Source organism: Sarcophilus harrisii, chromosome 3, assembly GCF_902635505.1.
Source record: "Sarcophilus harrisii chromosome 3, mSarHar1.11, whole genome shotgun sequence".
NCBI lineage: Eukaryota > Metazoa > Chordata > Mammalia > Dasyuromorphia > Dasyuridae > Sarcophilus > Sarcophilus harrisii.
Window position 1 is genome coordinate 488,087,204 of NC_045428.1, and position 18,405 is coordinate 488,105,608.

The window sequence follows — 18,405 nt, forward strand, 5'->3', positions numbered from 1 at the left end:
TGAAACTAGAGTATCTTTTTAATAATTACTGTTTTTATTGTGTATTTTTTAGTCATAGAGTACCATATGATCCAAAGAATTAAATATAAATGTTGATAGCAAAGGAAAGGAATGTTAGGCTGAAACAAAAAATAAGTGATAACCTGGTGAATGTGGCAAAAATGAGGATAACTGAGAAACAACCTGAGTACTAAATTGATATCCATGTGTACCCAGAGAAAGCAAAGAAGACCCCTTCCCCCTTCTACCTCAACCCGTAGTGGGGTGTGCAGCCTCTGTGGCAGGGTTTCTTAAATCCGGAGTTTTAGAAACAATTATATCTTTATTTTAACTGACTTTTAATTGAAATGTATAATTTCTTTACATTACATATTTAAATACTACAATTACAAAAAAAAAACAAAAACATTTTGTAAGCTTTACTAAGAACCCCTACCATGTAGTAAATTTATATGATAAGAGTATTCATAAATATCGCACAGGATGGGCACTGTTGGAAACATCCATATCATCAATTGCAGATTTATTTTTGAGTACTAATGTAAGGCATTTTATTTAGAAAAATATAATGAATATGTCAAAAAGACCCAGTACATACATAGTGATATATTAATAGGCACAGATTAATAACAAATTGTACTTAAAAGTACTATAAAAATGTAGAATAAGGGTGTAAGCTAAATTGTATAATTAGGCAAAGTTTCAAAAAGATGAGTTTCGAGCACTTTGGAGAAGAATGAAGAAAGAAGGGCATTATGTATTTTAAGAACAGAATGTATAAATAACATTTCAAAGTAAGCTTATTCTATTAGCTTATTGATTCAAGATGAAATATACATTTAATCACCAAGAATTATCATTTTTAATTCTATGAGCTCTAGATGAGAATGTAAAATATGGCTAGCACAATTGAAATTCATTGATTTGCTTTTAAATGCTACTTAGATTATTTCTTTCATAATGATAATCTAAATTATTAGCACATGAACCATTATAAGATCCTTGAAGAGAACTAAAAATAATAGTGACCTATTACTATCCCAGTTGGTGTTTTTTAAGTGTTAAATATCTGAACATTTTTTTTTTCTATTCAGTAAATGTTTTTCCTTTAGCTAAGTTACTTAGTCTTGATCCAGAAGTGTTGGTTTTAGTCAAACTCTTCATTGTAGTTCTTCTGTAACGGGATTTTCCCCCTTCCACTTTGAGTACGTCAAGGAATCATATAGATGTAGAACTTTACAATTTTATATTCTAGTTCTAAATCATTATTCAAGGTGCTGTAGATACAGAAGCGAAGTTGAAATCATCCCTACCCTAGTGGAGATTACATTTTTTGAAGGGAAACTATCAACGTAGAAAGAGTATTTGGGAACAAATACAAAAATCAATACAAGGTCTTTTTTGGAGGAAGAGCACTCATATCTGTAGGGATCAGCAAAACTTGCTGTAGAAGATGGTGCTTGAGCTGAGTATTCAAAGAAAAGATCATTTATGTATATTCCGGCTACTTGACAAAGTTACAACTGTTAATCTTAGCAGTGTTCTACCTATAAAAAATGGTTAATGTTGAATTCATTGAACAGTGTTTTAATTCATTAGTGTTTAAACACTAGGGGTAGAGGAGAAAAAGATGGGCTGAGATTTAAGAGAATTTAACCAAAATAATTACCATATCATGTGATCACACTCTCACTCCTATTGACCGGGGTCCCTTCTCGCTAAAATATTAGGGCAGAACTTGTAAACAGGCTTTTACTCCTAGTACAACAAGAACTATCCTCACTGTGTTTGCCCTTTTTCTGCCCCACAACTAAATTGGCTTAAGGTATATGATACCTTAAAAGAGTAAATCTTCCACTAAAGTAATAAGTAACTTTAAAACATTCATTATATCTTCTCAACTATTTGTGATTGTTATCAGTATCAAAGGAAAGATGCTGTAGTTTCAGAGGTTTTAGTTATCTAAGATAAGGGGAAGGCCATTTGTGGTAAAAGGGATAACGGAATTTTTTAAAGATCTGATGAGATGCAAATTCTATAACAACTTCAGAAATCTGAAATTGATATTTGACATTAATATCTTCTTACCTATGATGCCTTCATAGGAGCTCACTCAGTATAGAATAATGAAAGTCTAACATCCATGTTGCACTTTTACTGCAGTACTGGCATGGTGATGATTAATGTAGCTTTCTCTGTGATAAATTTTGCTATAGTTGTCTCAGTGTCAATTGATTCTGGAAGATCTACCTGTAATCGGTACTTTTCAGAGACTTCAAGCACTAAATCATCCTATGAAAGAATCACATCAATTGGACAAATTTGTTTTTGCAATCTAGAAATAAAATCTATTTCTGGTTTCATATGGTTATGTCTTTATCTTACCTTTGAAACACTGAGGTCACAGTCACAGACAGAACTAAGACCAGGAAGATCAACTTGCATCTCAATTCTCAGTGATCTCCCATTCTGATCCTTCACAACTGTCAGTTTATAATTTGGAGTTTTCAGCTCAGCTTGGAGCTCACTACTGGAAATTTCCTCAATTAGACACCCTTGTTTGCTTGGAATATGGTCCTTTGGCAGTAAGAGTTGTGGAATGTCATCTTGGTTATTCACACTATAGTTTCTCAACTGCTCAAGCTTTAATTCTTGATGCAAAAAAGGGATATATGTCAGATTATAATAATTAAAATGCAATAAAGCACTATAAATAGTACTGAATATAGGTTGCATATCAACATTGTTATGTTTCTTTTTGCTTTGTTCAACATTTCCCAATTACAATTTAATCTGGTTGGAGAAGTGCTGCCTGCAGCTTTGTATTAGATACTACAGGGTTACATTATAATGTTTTAGAAATAAGATTGGTCTGATTTTCACTTCTCTATTTGCACACATTAATTTTAACTAAAATTTTCCTTACCTTTCTTCATTTTCTCACTTAAATTTGTTGGGTCAGTTTGGATCCCCATCAAATTCTTTTTCATTCTTTGGAGGCTTCCTTTATTCTTGGTTTTTGTAATATGGTAGGAGTGGTTAAGAGTAAATTGATATCTATCCTCAATGCATTTCATTGTCAGTTGAATCAGTTGATCCATTTCCATTTCATCCTCTTTTGCTGTCTTGAGAACATTAGGGTTGTAGGCAACATCAATGACTGTGTATGATTCTAGACAGTTCAAACAGTGTTGTATTAACAAAAAGTTTTTTTCTGTAATAGTACTGTCAATATCAAAGTAATGCTACTGTTAATAATGTTAACCCAAAAGCCTAGATTAAGCTAAGGCACTCCAAAAGTATAATTTCCATTATAGTCTTACTGTACAAAAATAATTCCTATTGGAATTTCTTGTTTATAAGAGTAACTGCCAGAGTATTTAAGAAAATTAGATTAACATCTTACATATGTTCAGTTAACACTGAAGATTAACTCTCCAATATGTTTATTAGAAATATAAAAATTTTACCTTAAATATACTTTTGCTGCTAAAATTTATTGGGTGGTAATTGACTGCTGAGAAAAATAATAAAAAGCCTAGTTTTGATGTTCTATATACCTGATGTCTCAGATACATCTTCTGGATGGCCAACACTCAAAGATACAGGTTCTGCTTTTGACTGGGGTGCTGGGATTCTTGTCCACTGACATAAATTGATGAATAGTACTTTTTCTTCTGGTTTCTATAAAAGAAAACTTTTTTTTTTTTTTTACTCATCATTCTGCACATAACCGAAGCGGCTTCTGGCCACTAGCATTTTATCAAACACTTTTTAAGTGTTTCTCACACTGTCTTGTACTTGGGGCTAATTCTGTATAATTGATTTACATAATGTGCCCTTGTAATTCAAGGGAAAGAGAACCATTTGAATTGGTCTAATAGCTTGAGTATGATCAACTGAAAGAAAATTCACTTTTCTCTTACTACAAATATGGCATGGAGGATCTCTAAACTAGGTCAAAATATTCACTCTACTAAACTGGGTAAGAGAAAATTTTAGAAGAAAGCATTATTCTGTTCTTTAGAGGAGGATCCTTTTTCTTTTAATTTCTGTAATCTGTGTGCAGAAAAATATGAGAACTTCAGAATGTAATCAAGAAAAATCAATAGCTAGAGGAAGGCTGAGTCAGTGGATGGTTATGAATATAAAAACGGCATAGAAACAACTCCAGCAGATAACACATCAAAACTGGCATGCTGCAAGAGAATGCTAGCTTTTGTGTAAGTTGGTGTAGTGGAAAGAGGAGTAGACTTGAATTCATTAAGACTGGGTTTAACAACTTAGCGGGATGATTTCAGAAAGGCCTGGAGAGACTTACATGATCTGATGCTAAATGAAATGAGTAGAACCAAAGAGAATACTGTAGCAACAACAAAATTATGTAAGAATGAACTGTGATGGATTGTGGCTCTTTTCAACAATGAGATAATTCAAGCCAATCAATTCCAGTAGATCTGATGGAGAGAGCTGTCTGCATCTAGAAAGAGGACTGTGGGTAGGGAATGTGGATCACAACAGAGTATTTTTCACCTTTTTTTTGTTATTACTTGCAGGCTTTTTTTCCTTGTTTTTTCCCTTTTTGATGATTTTTCTTGTACAGCATGATAAATATAGAAATATTTAGAAAAATTGCCCATGTTAAATCTTATATTCGATTGCTTGCTATCTAGGGGAGGCAGATGAAGGGGAGGAAGCAAAATTTTGGAACACAAGGCTTTGCAAGGATGAATATTGAAAACTGTCTTTGCATATATTTTGAAAATAAAAAGCTATTATTAAAAATAAAAAAAGATTGGGCTCAAACCCTGTCTCTGAATCTTAAGTGCTGTATGTGGGAAAGCTATCTAGTCCCTCTGAGCTTTAATTTCCTTATCTGCAAGTAAGATGGGGATAGTAGGGATATGGTTAACTTATATTAGACTTGTGGAAATGTTCAAACAGACTGAATATTGAACAAGTACTTGTATATACTTCAGGCAAAAATTAGATTAGATGACTTTTTAATGTTCCTTCCAACTCTAGTATTCTGGAATTCTGTGATTCGACATACTATTCCAAATGATGATAAGGTATCTATCTGTTTTTTTCCTGTATGTACAAAACAAGCCTATTTATGATTCTCCTTAATTTATTTCCTAGACATCTAATGGAGTTTGACTTGGATAAAAGGAACCTAGGTGGAGAAAATCCCACGAATATACCTGCTTTTTCCTATTCAATTAGCTGGGAAATTCCTGATGAGTACCATTTTTGGCACTGACATTCAGTTTCTTATTCTGGATCTATAGTTCCTTCTAGTAGAAATAGAGGCTCTGAGACACAAAATCATTTAATTTGAAATCTTCCCATCCTCAGGCTCCCTTTTTACTAACCAAGATCTTAGTCTGAAGACAGATTTGTGGCTCTGGGACAGCACAGTATTTCTCCCCTTCTTCCAGCTGCTGCTGAATGAACTTCTCATAACGTTTGGGGTCACTTTCAGCCAGGTCATCCAGGAGATTCCAGAGTTGAGTCACTTGGGTAAGCAAATTTTTTGGTGATGATTCCATGACCTGCAAGCAAGTATGTGGAAAGACATACCTTCCCTGAGGAAAGGTTATTTGGGAGACACTAAGGTGTTTATATGGCATATGGAAGCTTTTAAAATGGTCTCCTTTCCATTTTAAAACGGCATACTATATACAACACTAGCTGAGGGCCTTAAACTGTCTAACATTTCATTTCCTTGCTACGGAGGTTAAAAAAAAGTGCATTTATAGCAACGTTCGTTGTGATTCCCCCTTCTCAGTCCCCTCTCCGCTTCCCACAGCGCCAGTCTTTCCCACTCCAGTCCCATCGGTGACTGTCATCTGATTCCAAGGAGGAGCAAGTCCAGCAGCCATCTTCTTTGGGTCTGGGGAATGAGCACGGCAAGAGCTGACCGCTAGGCGGAGCCCGCATTCTCGCCCCCCCCCCCCCCCCCCCCCCCCCCCCCCGCACCTCCCTAAGCCCCCTCTCTGTGGGGATCTCTTCTAGTCCGGAGGCTCCCCACTCACGAAGCCCAAGGTCGGGAGGACGCTTGCTCCCCAGCCTCTTTGCGCCCGCCCCAGTAGCGTCAGAACTGTCTTTTCTGCCCTGCCTCAGTTTCTCTACGCACTCCCCACCCCTCTTCTCCCTTATTACTCCCTCTATTGTCTCCTCAAGGGAAAGAGGAAAAGAAGGGGATTTAGAGCTCCTGGCCCACTCACGGCCTCGACCAACTTCCGAGAGACCAGCTCGATCAGACGGATTCGCTGATCCTTCTGCTCGCTCCCCAGCTGCCGTGGTTGCCACGGCAACCAGCCGCGGTGCGACGCCTAACTGCGTCCGGGGAACGTCTCCGCATCTCTGCGCTCCTCGCACCCGGTTCCGAGTCCAACTTCGGCCCACACTTGCTTGGGAGGCTCTCCGGGCCGCTCCGGCCTTGTTCCTCTGCGCCAGCCACTGTCATATTGATACTCCTCGAGAGATACTTCCTCGCTCTGAGCGCCGGGAGAGTCCCGCGAAATCTCGTGTGAAGGGTGGGGGTGGTGAAGGGTACAGGACTTCCGAAGGGGAAGAGTTTCTCAGTGCACTAGGGAAGTACTTCCTACTTCCGGCCAGCACTGGAAGGTGGTCCTAGACTCTTCCCTCCCCTGCCTGCCCCGGGACTTCGGAGCTCACGGTATGGGGACGAGTGTGGGCGCTGGGCTGCGGAGCCCGAGTCTCGGTCTCTGAGTCGCCGAGTCCCAGCCGCTTTCCTACGGAGGGATCTCAAAGCATCCTACGGAATTCGGCGGCATTTGGGGGAAAGGAAGGGGTCGGAGCCTCGGTGGGGGAGGGACCCCGTGGGTGGATGGTGACCCTTTCCCTCCGCCCCCAAGGTCGCCGAGGGTGGGGCGAGGAGCCCTAGGACGCCCACCCTCGCCTGGAGAGTTGGGCCAGAGCCCCGGCTACTCGGTGGAGAGCCTACCCCTCGGCGCGCCCGAAGCCTCCCGATCCCGTCCCCATTGTGCAGACGCATAAACTGAGGGCCAGCGAAGGGAAGTTATTGCAGTCTTAGGTAGGGTCGTAAATAGCGGGATTGGGATTTGAACCAGGCCCAGAACTCCTGATGCGGAGCTCGCCTGGATGCCGCTTCTGACCTCGGGCACCTGATTTCACGTGTCCTGGGAAAGTTTGTAGGACCGTGATTCTGCGCCTCCCCCAAATAGGTGGGTGCTTTCTCGGGGAGTTGGAGGAAGTGAGGAGCGGTGTGCAGTTGTGGAATCGTAGCCTCAAGGCCTTACTATCCTTGTAAACGTGAACTAGAACAGTGGACCCCGGCTGATAGGGTTAAAGGATGTCAGGTGTTGCAGTTGCTTTTGACGGTCAGAGTGTTTGCCCTGGAGGGACCGATAGCAAGTAAGCCGGATGGGATTCTGGTCGTGGCTTTGGCATTGATTTATTTACTTTGGGCAAGTAATTAGAATTCTAGGATCCAGGTTCTTGAGTTGTCAAATAGGGTCGCGGATCTGCCCCATTTCTCATGGATTCAGTTTGTCAGAGCTAAAAAAAAAACTTTAAAAATTAAATCGTCATCTTCATCTGCAAAATGAAAGGCTTGGATTAGACTAAAAGTTTCCTCTGAATTCTAAATTCTGTGATCTTAACTTGAATCTAATCCAACTCCTGTATCTTGTAGATGAGGAAACTGAAGTCCAGAAAAGAAAAATTACTTACCCTCTAAAGAGTAGTTGTGAGACTACAATGAAATGATGGGCCTAACATTCGAAAAACATGCATGTGTAATTTGTTATAGGAGATGTTATTCTTATGATTTCTATATATTTCAGGTTGAATAATGTCTCGAATCCCTCTGGGGAAAGTCCTTCTGAGAAATGTTATTCGGCACACAGATGCTCACAATAAGGTAGGAGGACAGTGTTGCTGTGTCTGGGAGGTCTTTAATCTCTGTGTTTTGGTTTAGTGTGGAATTCTTAGATTCATCATATATTGTTTTATAATTTAGAAGAATGTTAAAAGAAGTTAGATAAGCAACATTAGGGGAATATGACTGTGACTAGCCAGGAACCCCAGAATAGGTGTAAATCTGGCCTCATGCCAGCCTTGGTCCCCTTAGGGGTTAAGCCTTCTTTTCCAAAGAAACTGCTTTAACCATGATACTCAGGCATGTTTTTAAGTATTTCCTCCTCTCTTTTCCCTCACCAAAGCTTTCATTATCAGGAGCCCACCATTGGGGAAGGCAGGAGCATGCTCTCTCTGATACCAGAGCTTTCTTTCTCCCTTCTCCATCACTAGATGTGGATAGAGAGCACTATCTTCTCAGCCCTCTATATAGCCCTCAGATCTGCTATTAGGATTATATTCAGAACCAGAACATTAGACACTAGGCCTAACCTGGAATCATGTGCATGCTCTATATTTAGGGTATTTTCTGGATTTGTATCAGTTTCTGATATGTCAGGATAAGGCAAAGAAACTGATGCTGTTTGTCAAGTATAGTCAGTCCCCTTTGGACCCTATCACCAGGTATTTATCAACCCAGTCTCCTTAGTGGATTAGACCTTTGCTTCTGTGACTTTTTGAGAGAGTAAAGCCTAGGGTTGTCTTCCATGATCAAAGGACCATAGTGGAAAGGAGCAACTCATCATTTGTGTTTCTCCCACCCTCTGTCTAGGATATCTCCCTAATAGCTGTAATTTCTGCCAAGTTTTTTTCCTCCACTCATTTGAATCTCATCGCTATCTAACTCAGTCTGGTCCTTCCTCAGTTCCTATCCTTCTTTGTCTTCTCTTTCATACAATTATTAGCCAACTTCCCTTCATTCTAGACTTCTCTTTTCACTTACTTCCTTCTCAAGGTCTGATGCTCCTTCTCCTCCGCCCCTTCATACACCAGGGTAGGAGAAAGATGGACACACTCTTTGTTCTTTGTGACACTTTTGTCTTTCTGTCATTGTCTTTTGGTAGGTTCTCCTTTCAGGGTCATTTCCTCTGGTCAAATCACAGGATATAATGAGAGATAGCAGCATTGTACAATAGAAGGAATACTGGATTTGTAGTTGTAAAGGGTGAATTCAAAGCCTTATTGCTACATTTCCCATCTTACTCTGGGCAATCACTTCACTTTTGTTCCTTAGTCTCCTCATTTGTAAAATGATGGGGTGGGGCTCAGTAGCCTCTTGAAATTCATGCCAGCCCCAAAGTTATGATCTGATGAACTCTAATAGAGTCCTAATCAAGATCTCTTCCTACTTTAAAGGATCAGGAACTCTGAAGATGTTTTAGATCTTCATTGCAGTTATCTGCTGGTCTCCAGTTATTCTCTCCCATTTTTTAGGTTGTCACTCCATCGTGCCTAGTTATGTGACTCTGGACAAGTAACTTTGCCTCTGGGCCGCAGCTTACTCATCTGTAAAATGAGGAGCTTGGATTTCATTTAAAGTCCCTTCCAGCTTTAAATATGTCATCATATACTTCATTCACTATAAGTTCATTATTTGGCTCAAAGTCTAGTTCTCTACATTAACCTCTGCCCTCATATCAAACATCATGACCTTTTACTTTAGTGGTTTCCTCTCTTCTTATGACCTATATATTTCACCTTGAAATGGTTAAAGCTTTTGTCATCATCTATAAATATACAATGTTTGTGATCCTCCACTCTCAATTTTCACTCCAGTTTAACAGTCTGTTCTTCCATTTCTGTTCCTACTTCATTCCTCCCTGATTTCTTAGTCCATCACTCTTCTGTCACAGTTTTGACCTGTAGTTAACTATACACTATCCTCTCCCCTTGAATCTTTTGATTTTTTTTGGTCTGATTGCTGTTCCCATTTTGTCAGACCATATGCTTTTCCTCATCTTCTGCTGAACATTGTGAGACTGATAATTTCTGGGAGGCTCTTAATCCTGAGACAGGATACTTTTATCCCTTCCGGATTAACACTCTATTTCATATCATCTTTGAAGCTTCCTACAACACTCCTCCTTTTTTCTATGGAGAGAGTATCTTACCTCTTGCTTAGAAAATTAAGGGAACTAAGAAAATTAAAGCCATTCATTGAAAATTTCCTTTTGTCTTTTCCACATTGCAAAATTTGACAGTTATCATTCTCTTTCTTCTTTGTTGTTTTTTGTCCTTCATTCTCAAAAAGGACCATGATATCCGGGAGGGGATGCCATGAATGGAGTTAAGTGAGGGAGGCCTGGTCAAGGTTACCTGGTTCCCAGAGCCTTCTGGGTCCAGTGGCCAGATATAGATCAGGATGGCTGGAGATAGTCCTGAAAGCAGTGGTAGACTTTTTTAAGCCAAGGTTTTTAACAGGTCTCAGTTTGACTGAGGTTGCACCCATTCAGTTATCATTTTCATCATCATATTCATTCTTCCTCCTCCCCGCCCTTTTCTCTGCAGTTTTTTTTGGGGGGAGACTGCCTCCAGCAGCCATTTTTATTTTCTAGAAGCAATATAACATAGGGATAAAGTGCAGGACTTGTAGCCATAACTCCTTGTGTTCAAATCTTACATCTGACACCAGCTCTAAAGCTTGTTAGGTGTGTGATCCTGGTAGTCATCTCACCTCTGTGTCTCAGGCAATACACTTCTTCAAGGTTGAAGGGTCTCATCAGACCTGTGGTCTTTGTAGTTGATCAGATGTACTGAAAGTAAATCAAGACTGTACATGATAGTGTAATACACTGTAATTGTGGTGTTTTTTTTGGTAAATTTGTCTTCATTAGAGATCTTTTATAATATGTTTGTTCCCTTATAACACTTATAATGTCATTTTTATTTGCTTTTTTGGATCATTTTCAGATTCAGGAGGAGACAGATATGTGGAAGATAAGAGAACTGGAGAAACAAATGGAAGATGCTTATCGGGGGTCACAAAGGAGAATATTACCCAGGAGCTCGAGGTGGATTTACAGCTTCAAGAACTAAAATAATGCTAAAGAAGGTTTTCAAAATCACCCACTTGTGTTTAAAAACAACTTAGTTTCTTCAGGCTAGTGGGCATAATTCCATAATCATTTCTTTTTAGTCATTGAACAGTTTGCATATTTTGAATCCAGAGAATGCATTGATTTAGTGACTTTAGCTCTGATTTCATTCACTTGCATTCATGTATATTACCAAAAGTTGAAAATTCCTCCATAAAAATGGGCAGGGTCTTAGGGTTCTGCAGTCTTCATTTTTACCTTTGTATCTTTAGTTGGCTCTTTCATAACATCTTGTAATTGTCTGTTATGGGTCTTGCCCAATTTTTCATCTGCTTCATCTATTCTTGAATACATAATCTCATCCCTACTCAGCTATTTAAGTATGATTGGGTAGAATTGTAGGAGTACAAGAGCCCACCAGTCCTTAAATGTTTGGCTGTGTGGGAATGGTCATTGATCTCACAGATTACCAAATGCCCACTTAACTAAAAATATGTGCAGGAAATCCATACTAGCAGGCTTTTAAAAATATAAAAAACATAATTTCTTTGATTTGTTTATGCATTAAAAGGGATTTTATTTTAATTTGGAAGTCTACTACTTTTTTTCTTAAAATTTTTTTAAATTCGGTTGCTCAATTTAAAATGGCATTTCTAGTAACATAAAATAGTATGCTTTTTTTATATGTAGACACTATGTTGATATGGATCACTAGCGAAAGAGATCTGTATTCTGATTGATTCTAGGGAAGATTAGGTGAAATTGGCAGTAGTCTAGAAGTGATCTAATTGCTTGTTTCTGGGTTCTCCTATGCATTAGGATAGAGTAGAGCAAATAATATATTATTTCCACTATACAGTTGAAGAATAACCCAGAGATAAAAAGAGATGCAGCCTTTTGTAGAGATGTTCTCAACAAACGAAGGCTTCTCTTTGCTTGTTTTGTAAACCTTGTATCATGTTCTAGAGAAGCTGTAGAGATTATTATTTTTTAAATATTTTTTTATCATAGCTTTTTATTTATAGCTTTAACATAAGCATGAGTAATTTTTCAACAGTGACCTTTGGAAAACCTGCTGTTCCAAATTTCCCCCTCCCTCACACTACCTCCTCTATTTGGCAGGTATTCCAAAACATGTTAAAATATACGTTAAATCCAATATATGTATACATATCCTACAGTTATCTTGCTGCACAAGAAAAATCAGATCTAGAAAGAAAAAACCTGAGAAGGAAAACAAAAATGCAAGCAAACAAACAACAGAAGAAAGCATGAGAATGCTATGTTGTGTTCCACATTCAGTTCCCACAGTCTTCTCCTTGGATATAGATGGTTCTCTTCATTGCTGAACAATCAGGACTGGTCTCAATCATGTACAGATTATTTCTAAAGCTAAATGTGAATCTGCTTTCTGTCCTAGCCGAATGCGAAGTGATGGTTTTGACGAAGAAAGCCATCGAGTCTACTGGAGGACAAAGCAAGAAATTCCTGGGACATTTGAAGATGATTTACTTAGGACTCGATCCTGGAATAGAAAGCTATATAATTATGAGGCCAACATGCCAGACAGGTTTGTGACCAAAATACTATTTTAGTGATTTTGCTTTTAAAATTCCATTGTACTAGTGTAGGTGTCAGATCTGTATGTCAGCTAGGTCATCCTTACATTTGAGAGGAGGAAATTTCAGGCCATAAAGGTGATAGGACTTGTTAGATGTCATACTCATTAAATGCAAGAGGTGGGGCCCAAATGCAGTTCTTTTGATTCCAATCTAATATTACTTTTACTTCATCATACAGAATTCTATTTTGGAAAATATCCTTGTATTTTAGCAGCTTGCTGAATAGTAATTTCAGGGTTGTGTCCCTGAGTTGGTGCTATCAAAGACCAATAACTGCTATCAAAGAGTCATTTAATGTTCTTCAATGATTCAAGGATTGGTAAATTTTCATACGAACAAAAAGAACCCACTATCTGTAAATCTTTGCCTCAAATAAATAAATAAATGCTTAGGAGAGTAGAAGAAAAGCTCACTAGATTGGGAATTAGGAGACCTAAATTTAAATCTTGACTTTATCACTACCTTGGTAAAAGATTTTGAATAAGTTCTTCACCAGTTCTAGGCTTTTTATATTTTCATTTGTAAAATAGATGTTGGACTATATATCTCTTAAATCCTCCAATCTCTGTAATCTGTGATTCCATGAATTAGCATTCTCACATTTTCTTTTCTTTTTTTCCCTTTCAGTCCTAGTGTTCTAATATTTAATTTCTAAACATCTAGGACATTTCTCTGTCATTTTACAGATGGGGTCACAGTGGATATAAAGAACTGTATCCCGAGGAATTTGACACAGATAGGTGAGTTCTGTTGGTTTACTAAGAAAAAAAAGAAAAGTCCATCTATTTTGAGTTGCTAAGCTGTGTTTTTTTTGTTTTTTGAATAAAGGATATGTGAAATCATTTGCCTTTGTCCACATGATCAGAGACACTTGTGACTACTTCAGTAGGGGAAGGCAGTGTGTTACTGGCTACTGCTTTTTGGTGTTTCCAAATGGCTCTGCAATTATTTTGACTTATTCCTTGTAATTCCAGTGAAATAGGGTAGTTATTTTTACCCTTATTTTAGAGGTAAGAAAACTAAAGACCCAAAGGGGAAATAAATCACTTTGTCACTTAGCAACCCCTTTGGCAAGTTGGAAATGAACCCCAAGCCTTAGGCTCAATTCCTTGCTTAGGCTTTTAACCAATGCTATTTCTCAAGTCCAAATGCAAAATATTAAAGCTTAAGTAAAATGCTGTTTCTGTCACATTTATCTTTTTTTCCTTCTATTCACAGTGATCAGCAAGATGCTATTAATGGAAGAAACACACCTCCCCAGGAAAAGTCATCTACTCATGAGTCTCATAAACGTAAGAAGTCCAAGAAATCCCACAAAAAAAAACAAAAAAAACGGTCACACAAAAAACAAAAGAAAAGCAAAAAGGAAGCCACGGATAGAGCTGCAGATTCCTCAAGTGAATGCTCAGGAGAAACTCAAGTTTCCAGTGCTAGGAAAGGAAAACAGTCGCATAAGCGAAAGAAAAAGTCAAGGAAAAAGGCCCCTAAGAAACCTGCTTCTTTCTCAGAGTCAGAAAGTGATTCTTCTCATCCAGATGATTCAGCATCCAGTAGTTCTGAGGAAAGTGAGGAAAAAGACGCCAAGAAAACCAAAAGGAAAAAGGATCAGAAAGTTCACATCACCCCAACAAAAAGGAAGAGTGAGGTACAAGAGAGGACCAGCAAACGTAAGAACTGGAAGGTGGCCCCAGATGAAAAGACGGATGAGAGCTCTGAGGAGGACTAAATGGAGGGATGCTTCACTCTCCATGTTTCCCAGGTGACCCCTTGGACTTGACAGATGTGGCAGGGACCCTCTCGTTAGAACAAGTAGCCCACGTGGGTGGGAGCTGCTTTGTGCCATCCAAATCCTAACCAATGGATTTTCTCCTATTTGAGCCTGTTAAAACTTGATCCCCTTTTATTGATAATGGGGAAGCTGTTAGTTTTTGTAATGAAGGTTTCTTGAAGAGATTATTTTTTGCAATTAGCCACACTCAGTCTCATGCACACTATTCCCCAAATCAGAGGAAAGAGAAGCCAGTAATCTGGGAGCTCCCACTAAAGTGCTCAGTTTGGGGGAAGCAGGTTAGGTCCAAGAGGACAGTGTGGAAAGATGACTTTGCTTTGTTGACTAGCCCCAAGTGCAGATGGTATGACCTCAAAGAATTCAACAAGGAAATTGTGGGGCCTTAAATGTTTAATCACTTCAAATAATCTTCCTCTGACCTTCCTACAACAGGTGTTATACCATACCTGGCTCTTCATTCTCAGCCTTGGTGCCTTTGATCCTTAGATATGTATATCTAGACCCCAGTTTGGTTTTAATATCGAATTTTTAGTCCTATTCTGGCTGGCCCAGTGTACTTGAGGAAATGGGCACAGGAACAAGCCTTTTTCCTTTGCAATAAAAACTACAGGCAGCTGTCACCAGAAAAGAGTGGGGCTTTCTTGGTACATTTCCCAACTAGGTAGGGCCCATAAACCTGTTTTCTTTATAGCCCCCCCACCCTAAGCCTGAATAAGGCAGTAAAAGTCTCAGCTGTACTGTTACATTTTGCCTGATTTTAATTTTTATGTGAAGTTCTTTTGGCTATGTAAGATGGTCCTAGTTTGAATGGGGTCAAAATAGGATCTAACCATGCTGTCCAGTTGCGTGCCCTGAACAGGATTCAGGACACTGATATCATTTAAATAGTCTTGTCTTTCCTTCTTTTTGTCTCCAAGTCTGTAAATGAATTCCAGATTTCACCTTTAACTAGAAAGTCAGGTCAGCTCCAAAATAATGTAGGTCTCTCAGGGACGTATTTGCCTCTTCCCAGCCCTCCAGGGGACTCAAAATATCTTGATACCATCCCTTTCTTCTTCTCTCAGTAAAGAAAGTTGGGCTATTTCATTTTGTTCAATTGGGACCTAGAGGTGTTTCAAATAAGGTTTTCTTGGGGGTACAGTTAGAAGCAGGGGTGATGTGGACTATCCTTTCTGTTTCCCAAATTCTGTGATTTAATTGATATAGCTAAACTTTGACCCACTTAGAAGAGAACAGATATTTGACTTATGGTGTTGTGTAGCTGTTATTGAGTCTGAGAACTAAAAACTAAGCCTAACCTGGCTCTACCATTATTGATTATATTTGTGAGGTCCTAAACAAGTCATTTAGCCTCTTGTGCCTCATTTTCCTCATTCCTAAAGTGGGAATAACCCTGACCTTATAGGGAATATTATAGACAACAGAGGAAAAAATAATGGGAGATACCTTACGATAATAGAATATAATTTTCCCACATAACACCTAAAATTCCTTTAGGTATGAATTATTTCTAAAAACCTTTAAAAAATATTTTACAGCCTACAGAATTAACCTGCAAATATATCTTTGAGCAAAGGCCTTCCGTCCACTGGCTAATCAGTAGGTGCTACCTTTTTTGGACATCTATATGACTTAACTCTTCTGGCTCCAGTTTATGTACTCTTTGCCAACTCACTAAATGCCAGTTTTTAATCAGGAAATTTTTTTGAAGGGAAGGCCTATTACTTGGCAGAGATTTTAGAGGTAGGAAATTCTAAAATGGCAATCCCTTAACAGTATTTTCTGTGATTCTTTAGGAAACGGATCCTAACTGGTATTGTCTTTTGGTCATTTTTTTCAACATTGCTTTTTGCACCAACCTTATTCTAGGTATTTGATAAGTTAGGAAAGTCTCTAGAAGTTTGTACTGTCCCATGAGCCAAGAGTCTTTTCTCTTACTTGCAGCTTTCTTTTCTAGTTAATGTGTTCTTCTGCAGCTTGGTTTTTATTTTTGGTCACATTTATTTGTATGTGAGCATACAGGAGTAAAGGGGCTGCCTTTGCTCTCTACTGCCTTCTAAACTCCAAATTTTCCTTTTCTAAGCCTTACTGGCTTCTAAAGTTCTTCCAGTTCCTGAGGAAAAGGCTCAGGGTGGCTTTTAAATCCACTGTCTCCCATTTGCACTACCAGCATTGGAACCCTGTTTTTTTTCCTTTGATAAGTGTTTTGGGATTTTCAGACAGTCAGGGATCTCTAAACCCTGAGGTAGGATTAAAAAAAAAAATAATAAAGTAATTAAGACCAAGGTTGGGGGGGGAGGGGGGGTCATATTTATCAAATAAATGATGTAATGCAATCTGGAATTCCAAAATTCCAAATAAAGCGATTTCACTTTTTGAACATTTCATTCTTTTAAAATAAATACTACAGGTTTAGCCACAGATCCCAAGTTGATCTGTTCATGATTTCTTTACAGTTTCATACACTTCTCCTATGGTATATAAACTGTTCAGTTACAGATCTTTTTGTTTTTCCATTCATTTCCCCCAGTTAGAGTAGAGATAAGGGTTAGCCTACTGGCTTCCTTTCTGTACAAGTTGAGCAAATCGGCTTGTGATGGTGAGAGTGGTATCAATGAATCGGTCCACACAGCTAGCCAGGCAATTTTCAGTTCTGGAATCTAGACGACTTCCTGGTTTTTCAACACATTTATCCCAGCACAAATCCATGAAATGGTGTACCTGAGGAAGAAAGTTATTATTAAGAAGTGTAGGGGAGTAAGCAGTACTTCTCTTACCTCTCTTCTGGTTTTCCCTTTTCCTGTCATTTGCTCAGATTTAAGTCATCTTTGAGACTTTCCTTTGCCTTTATTTCCTACCAATTTTTCAAAATGTCTCTCAGACTCATACTTGTATTTTCACGGCTATTCACCTTGCTCAGATCCTTGTTATTTGATGCTTAAAACTGCTGAGACAGTTTTCTGTCTCCCCATATATTTTGTACACTGTTGCTACATCATTCTATTTAAAATCTTGTTTCGCGTCACTTGTTTTCCAAGTATCTCTAAGAGCAATCGTCTACTGGAATATAGATCCAGCACCTGGAAACGCAAGCTTTGCCACTTACTACTGTGTGACCTTGGGCAGCCACAACGTCTCTGGACCTTTGGTCCATAAGACCGGGGGAGGGACGCGAGGAGTCGGTAATTTTAAATCCTAAATCTGCGGACCTAAACCCAAATTCTCTTTCTACTGATCCAGCCCACATCCACAATTAACAGCTCATAAATAGCAGATCCGCTGCACACCCTGTTGACTCTCCCCACTATCAGTCACACCTCAATTTAGTCCCAGCTAACAGACTCCGCCCCCACTTCAGGCCTGCTACACCGCCCCCACAGTTTAACGCCGCTCTCGGGGCGGGCTGCAGCACGAGCGCTCCCCTTGATTCTCCCCAAACAGAACTCTTTCCTCCGTTTTAAATTACCTCACCTTCATGGGGGTGTATAAGACACGCTTTCCGACTTCAAACGTGAAAATTAGTTTAACTAACGTGTGACCTTGGGAAGACATTAACCTCGGGCCCCATTGAGAGGGGGATGGGGTTGGATTGTATTGGATCCCTTCCAAAACGCCAACCCCCTGCGAACCCTCCCTTTCCTCTCACCCGGAGAGGCCCTGGGCGCCTGCTTCGGCCTCGCCCATGCCAGCGCCGAGGGCCCCGCTGGGATGATGCAGCAGCAGCAGCAGCAGCCGCCGCCTCGGGGTAGGCCGGTCACTAGCGTTTGCACCTGCCCGCAACCCGAGCCCTCCTTCATTACCCAGCCCTAAGTCTCGGTACCTGTGCAGTGAACTGCGCCTTCTGCTGTTCTGCCGCCACCAGACGCTGTAATTCGGCCTCGTCGGCCTCGGCCAATTCCGCCATGTCCGACCCGCCGGTGAGAGTCCCACTTCCTTACCAACCAGGGTACGCCGACTCCGGTTTCCGGCTCATACGGGTTCTCCTCCCCGACTCCCTCGTCCTTTTTCTTCCAGGTTCCGGTTGCGTTGGGCTTTTGGATCCGCAACGCAG

At 39.6% G+C, this 18,405-nt stretch overlaps 3 protein-coding genes across 6 annotated transcripts in view; 1 reads left to right on the top strand and 2 right to left on the bottom strand.

The window, feature by feature from the left end:
• Positions 1 to 6,493, bottom strand: part of PIH1D2 (PIH1 domain containing 2) — an 8,695-nt gene extending 2,202 nt beyond the window's left edge. Inside the window, exons 1-7 of one of the 3 annotated variants that reach the window (XM_031961180.1) lie at positions 6,231 to 6,493; positions 5,376 to 5,555; positions 3,561 to 3,684; positions 2,927 to 3,172; positions 2,386 to 2,651; positions 2,089 to 2,292; positions 565 to 1,465 (exon numbers count right to left, since the gene is read on the bottom strand). In XM_031961180.1, the coding sequence (XP_031817040.1) occupies positions 2,155 to 2,292; positions 2,386 to 2,651; positions 2,927 to 3,172; positions 3,561 to 3,684; positions 5,376 to 5,552 (951 nt within the window). In that variant the 5' untranslated portion in view covers positions 5,553 to 5,555; positions 6,231 to 6,493 and the 3' untranslated portion in view covers positions 565 to 1,465; positions 2,089 to 2,154. Of the gene's footprint in view, positions 1 to 564; positions 1,466 to 2,088; positions 2,293 to 2,385; positions 2,652 to 2,926; positions 3,173 to 3,560; positions 3,685 to 5,375; positions 5,556 to 6,230 lie in introns of those variants that run through there. The other 2 variants (XM_031961179.1, XM_031961181.1) reach the window with 2 other exon arrangements.
• Positions 6,494 to 6,566: 73 nt separating this feature from the next.
• Positions 6,567 to 14,727, top strand: NKAPD1 (NKAP domain containing 1). Of its 2 annotated transcripts, none has more exons than XM_031961182.1 (6): positions 6,567 to 6,685; positions 7,836 to 7,912; positions 10,819 to 10,919; positions 12,364 to 12,513; positions 13,252 to 13,305; positions 13,784 to 14,727. In XM_031961182.1, exons 2-6 carry the CDS (start codon positions 7,844 to 7,846, stop codon positions 14,289 to 14,291), a joined length of 882 nt encoding a protein of 293 aa, XP_031817042.1. In that variant the 5' UTR covers positions 6,567 to 6,685; positions 7,836 to 7,843; the 3' UTR covers positions 14,292 to 14,727. The 2 variants fall into 2 exon arrangements, with proteins under 2 accessions (XP_031817042.1, XP_003764271.1); XM_003764223.4 differs by lacking the exon at positions 6,567 to 6,685 and adding an exon at positions 6,694 to 7,214.
• Positions 14,728 to 15,109: 382 nt separating this feature from the next.
• Positions 15,110 to 18,383, bottom strand: TIMM8B (translocase of inner mitochondrial membrane 8 homolog B). The gene is made up of 2 exons (XM_003764222.4): positions 18,175 to 18,383; positions 15,110 to 17,075 (listed from the first exon to the last, which is right to left on the bottom strand). Exons 1-2 carry the CDS (start codon positions 18,256 to 18,258, stop codon positions 16,908 to 16,910), a joined length of 252 nt encoding a protein of 83 aa, XP_003764270.1. The 5' UTR covers positions 18,259 to 18,383; the 3' UTR covers positions 15,110 to 16,907.
• Between the last annotated feature and the right edge of the window lie 22 nt (positions 18,384 to 18,405).

What these genes read in the sequence shown, in the direction of transcription:
- NKAPD1 (XM_031961182.1), top strand. Translation starts at nt 7,844, where the DNA reads ATGTCTCGAATCCCTCTGGGGAAAGTCCTTCTGAGAAATGTTATTCGG. An exon ending in ATATTACCCAGGAGCTCGAG is followed by an intron (nt 10,920 to 12,363) that starts GTGGATTTACAG and finishes TTTCTGTCCTAG; the next exon opens with CCGAATGCGAAGTGATGGTT. An exon ending in GAGGAATTTGACACAGATAG is followed by an intron (nt 13,306 to 13,783) that starts GTGAGTTCTGTT and finishes TTCTATTCACAG; the next exon opens with TGATCAGCAAGATGCTATTA.
- TIMM8B (XM_003764222.4), bottom strand. Translation starts at nt 18,258, where the DNA reads ATGGCGGAATTGGCCGAGGCCGACGAGGCCGAATTACAGCGTCTGGTG. An exon ending in AGGCGCAGTTCACTGCACAG is followed by an intron (nt 17,076 to 18,174) that starts GTACCGAGACTT and finishes TTTCTTCCTCAG; the next exon opens with GTACACCATTTCATGGATTT.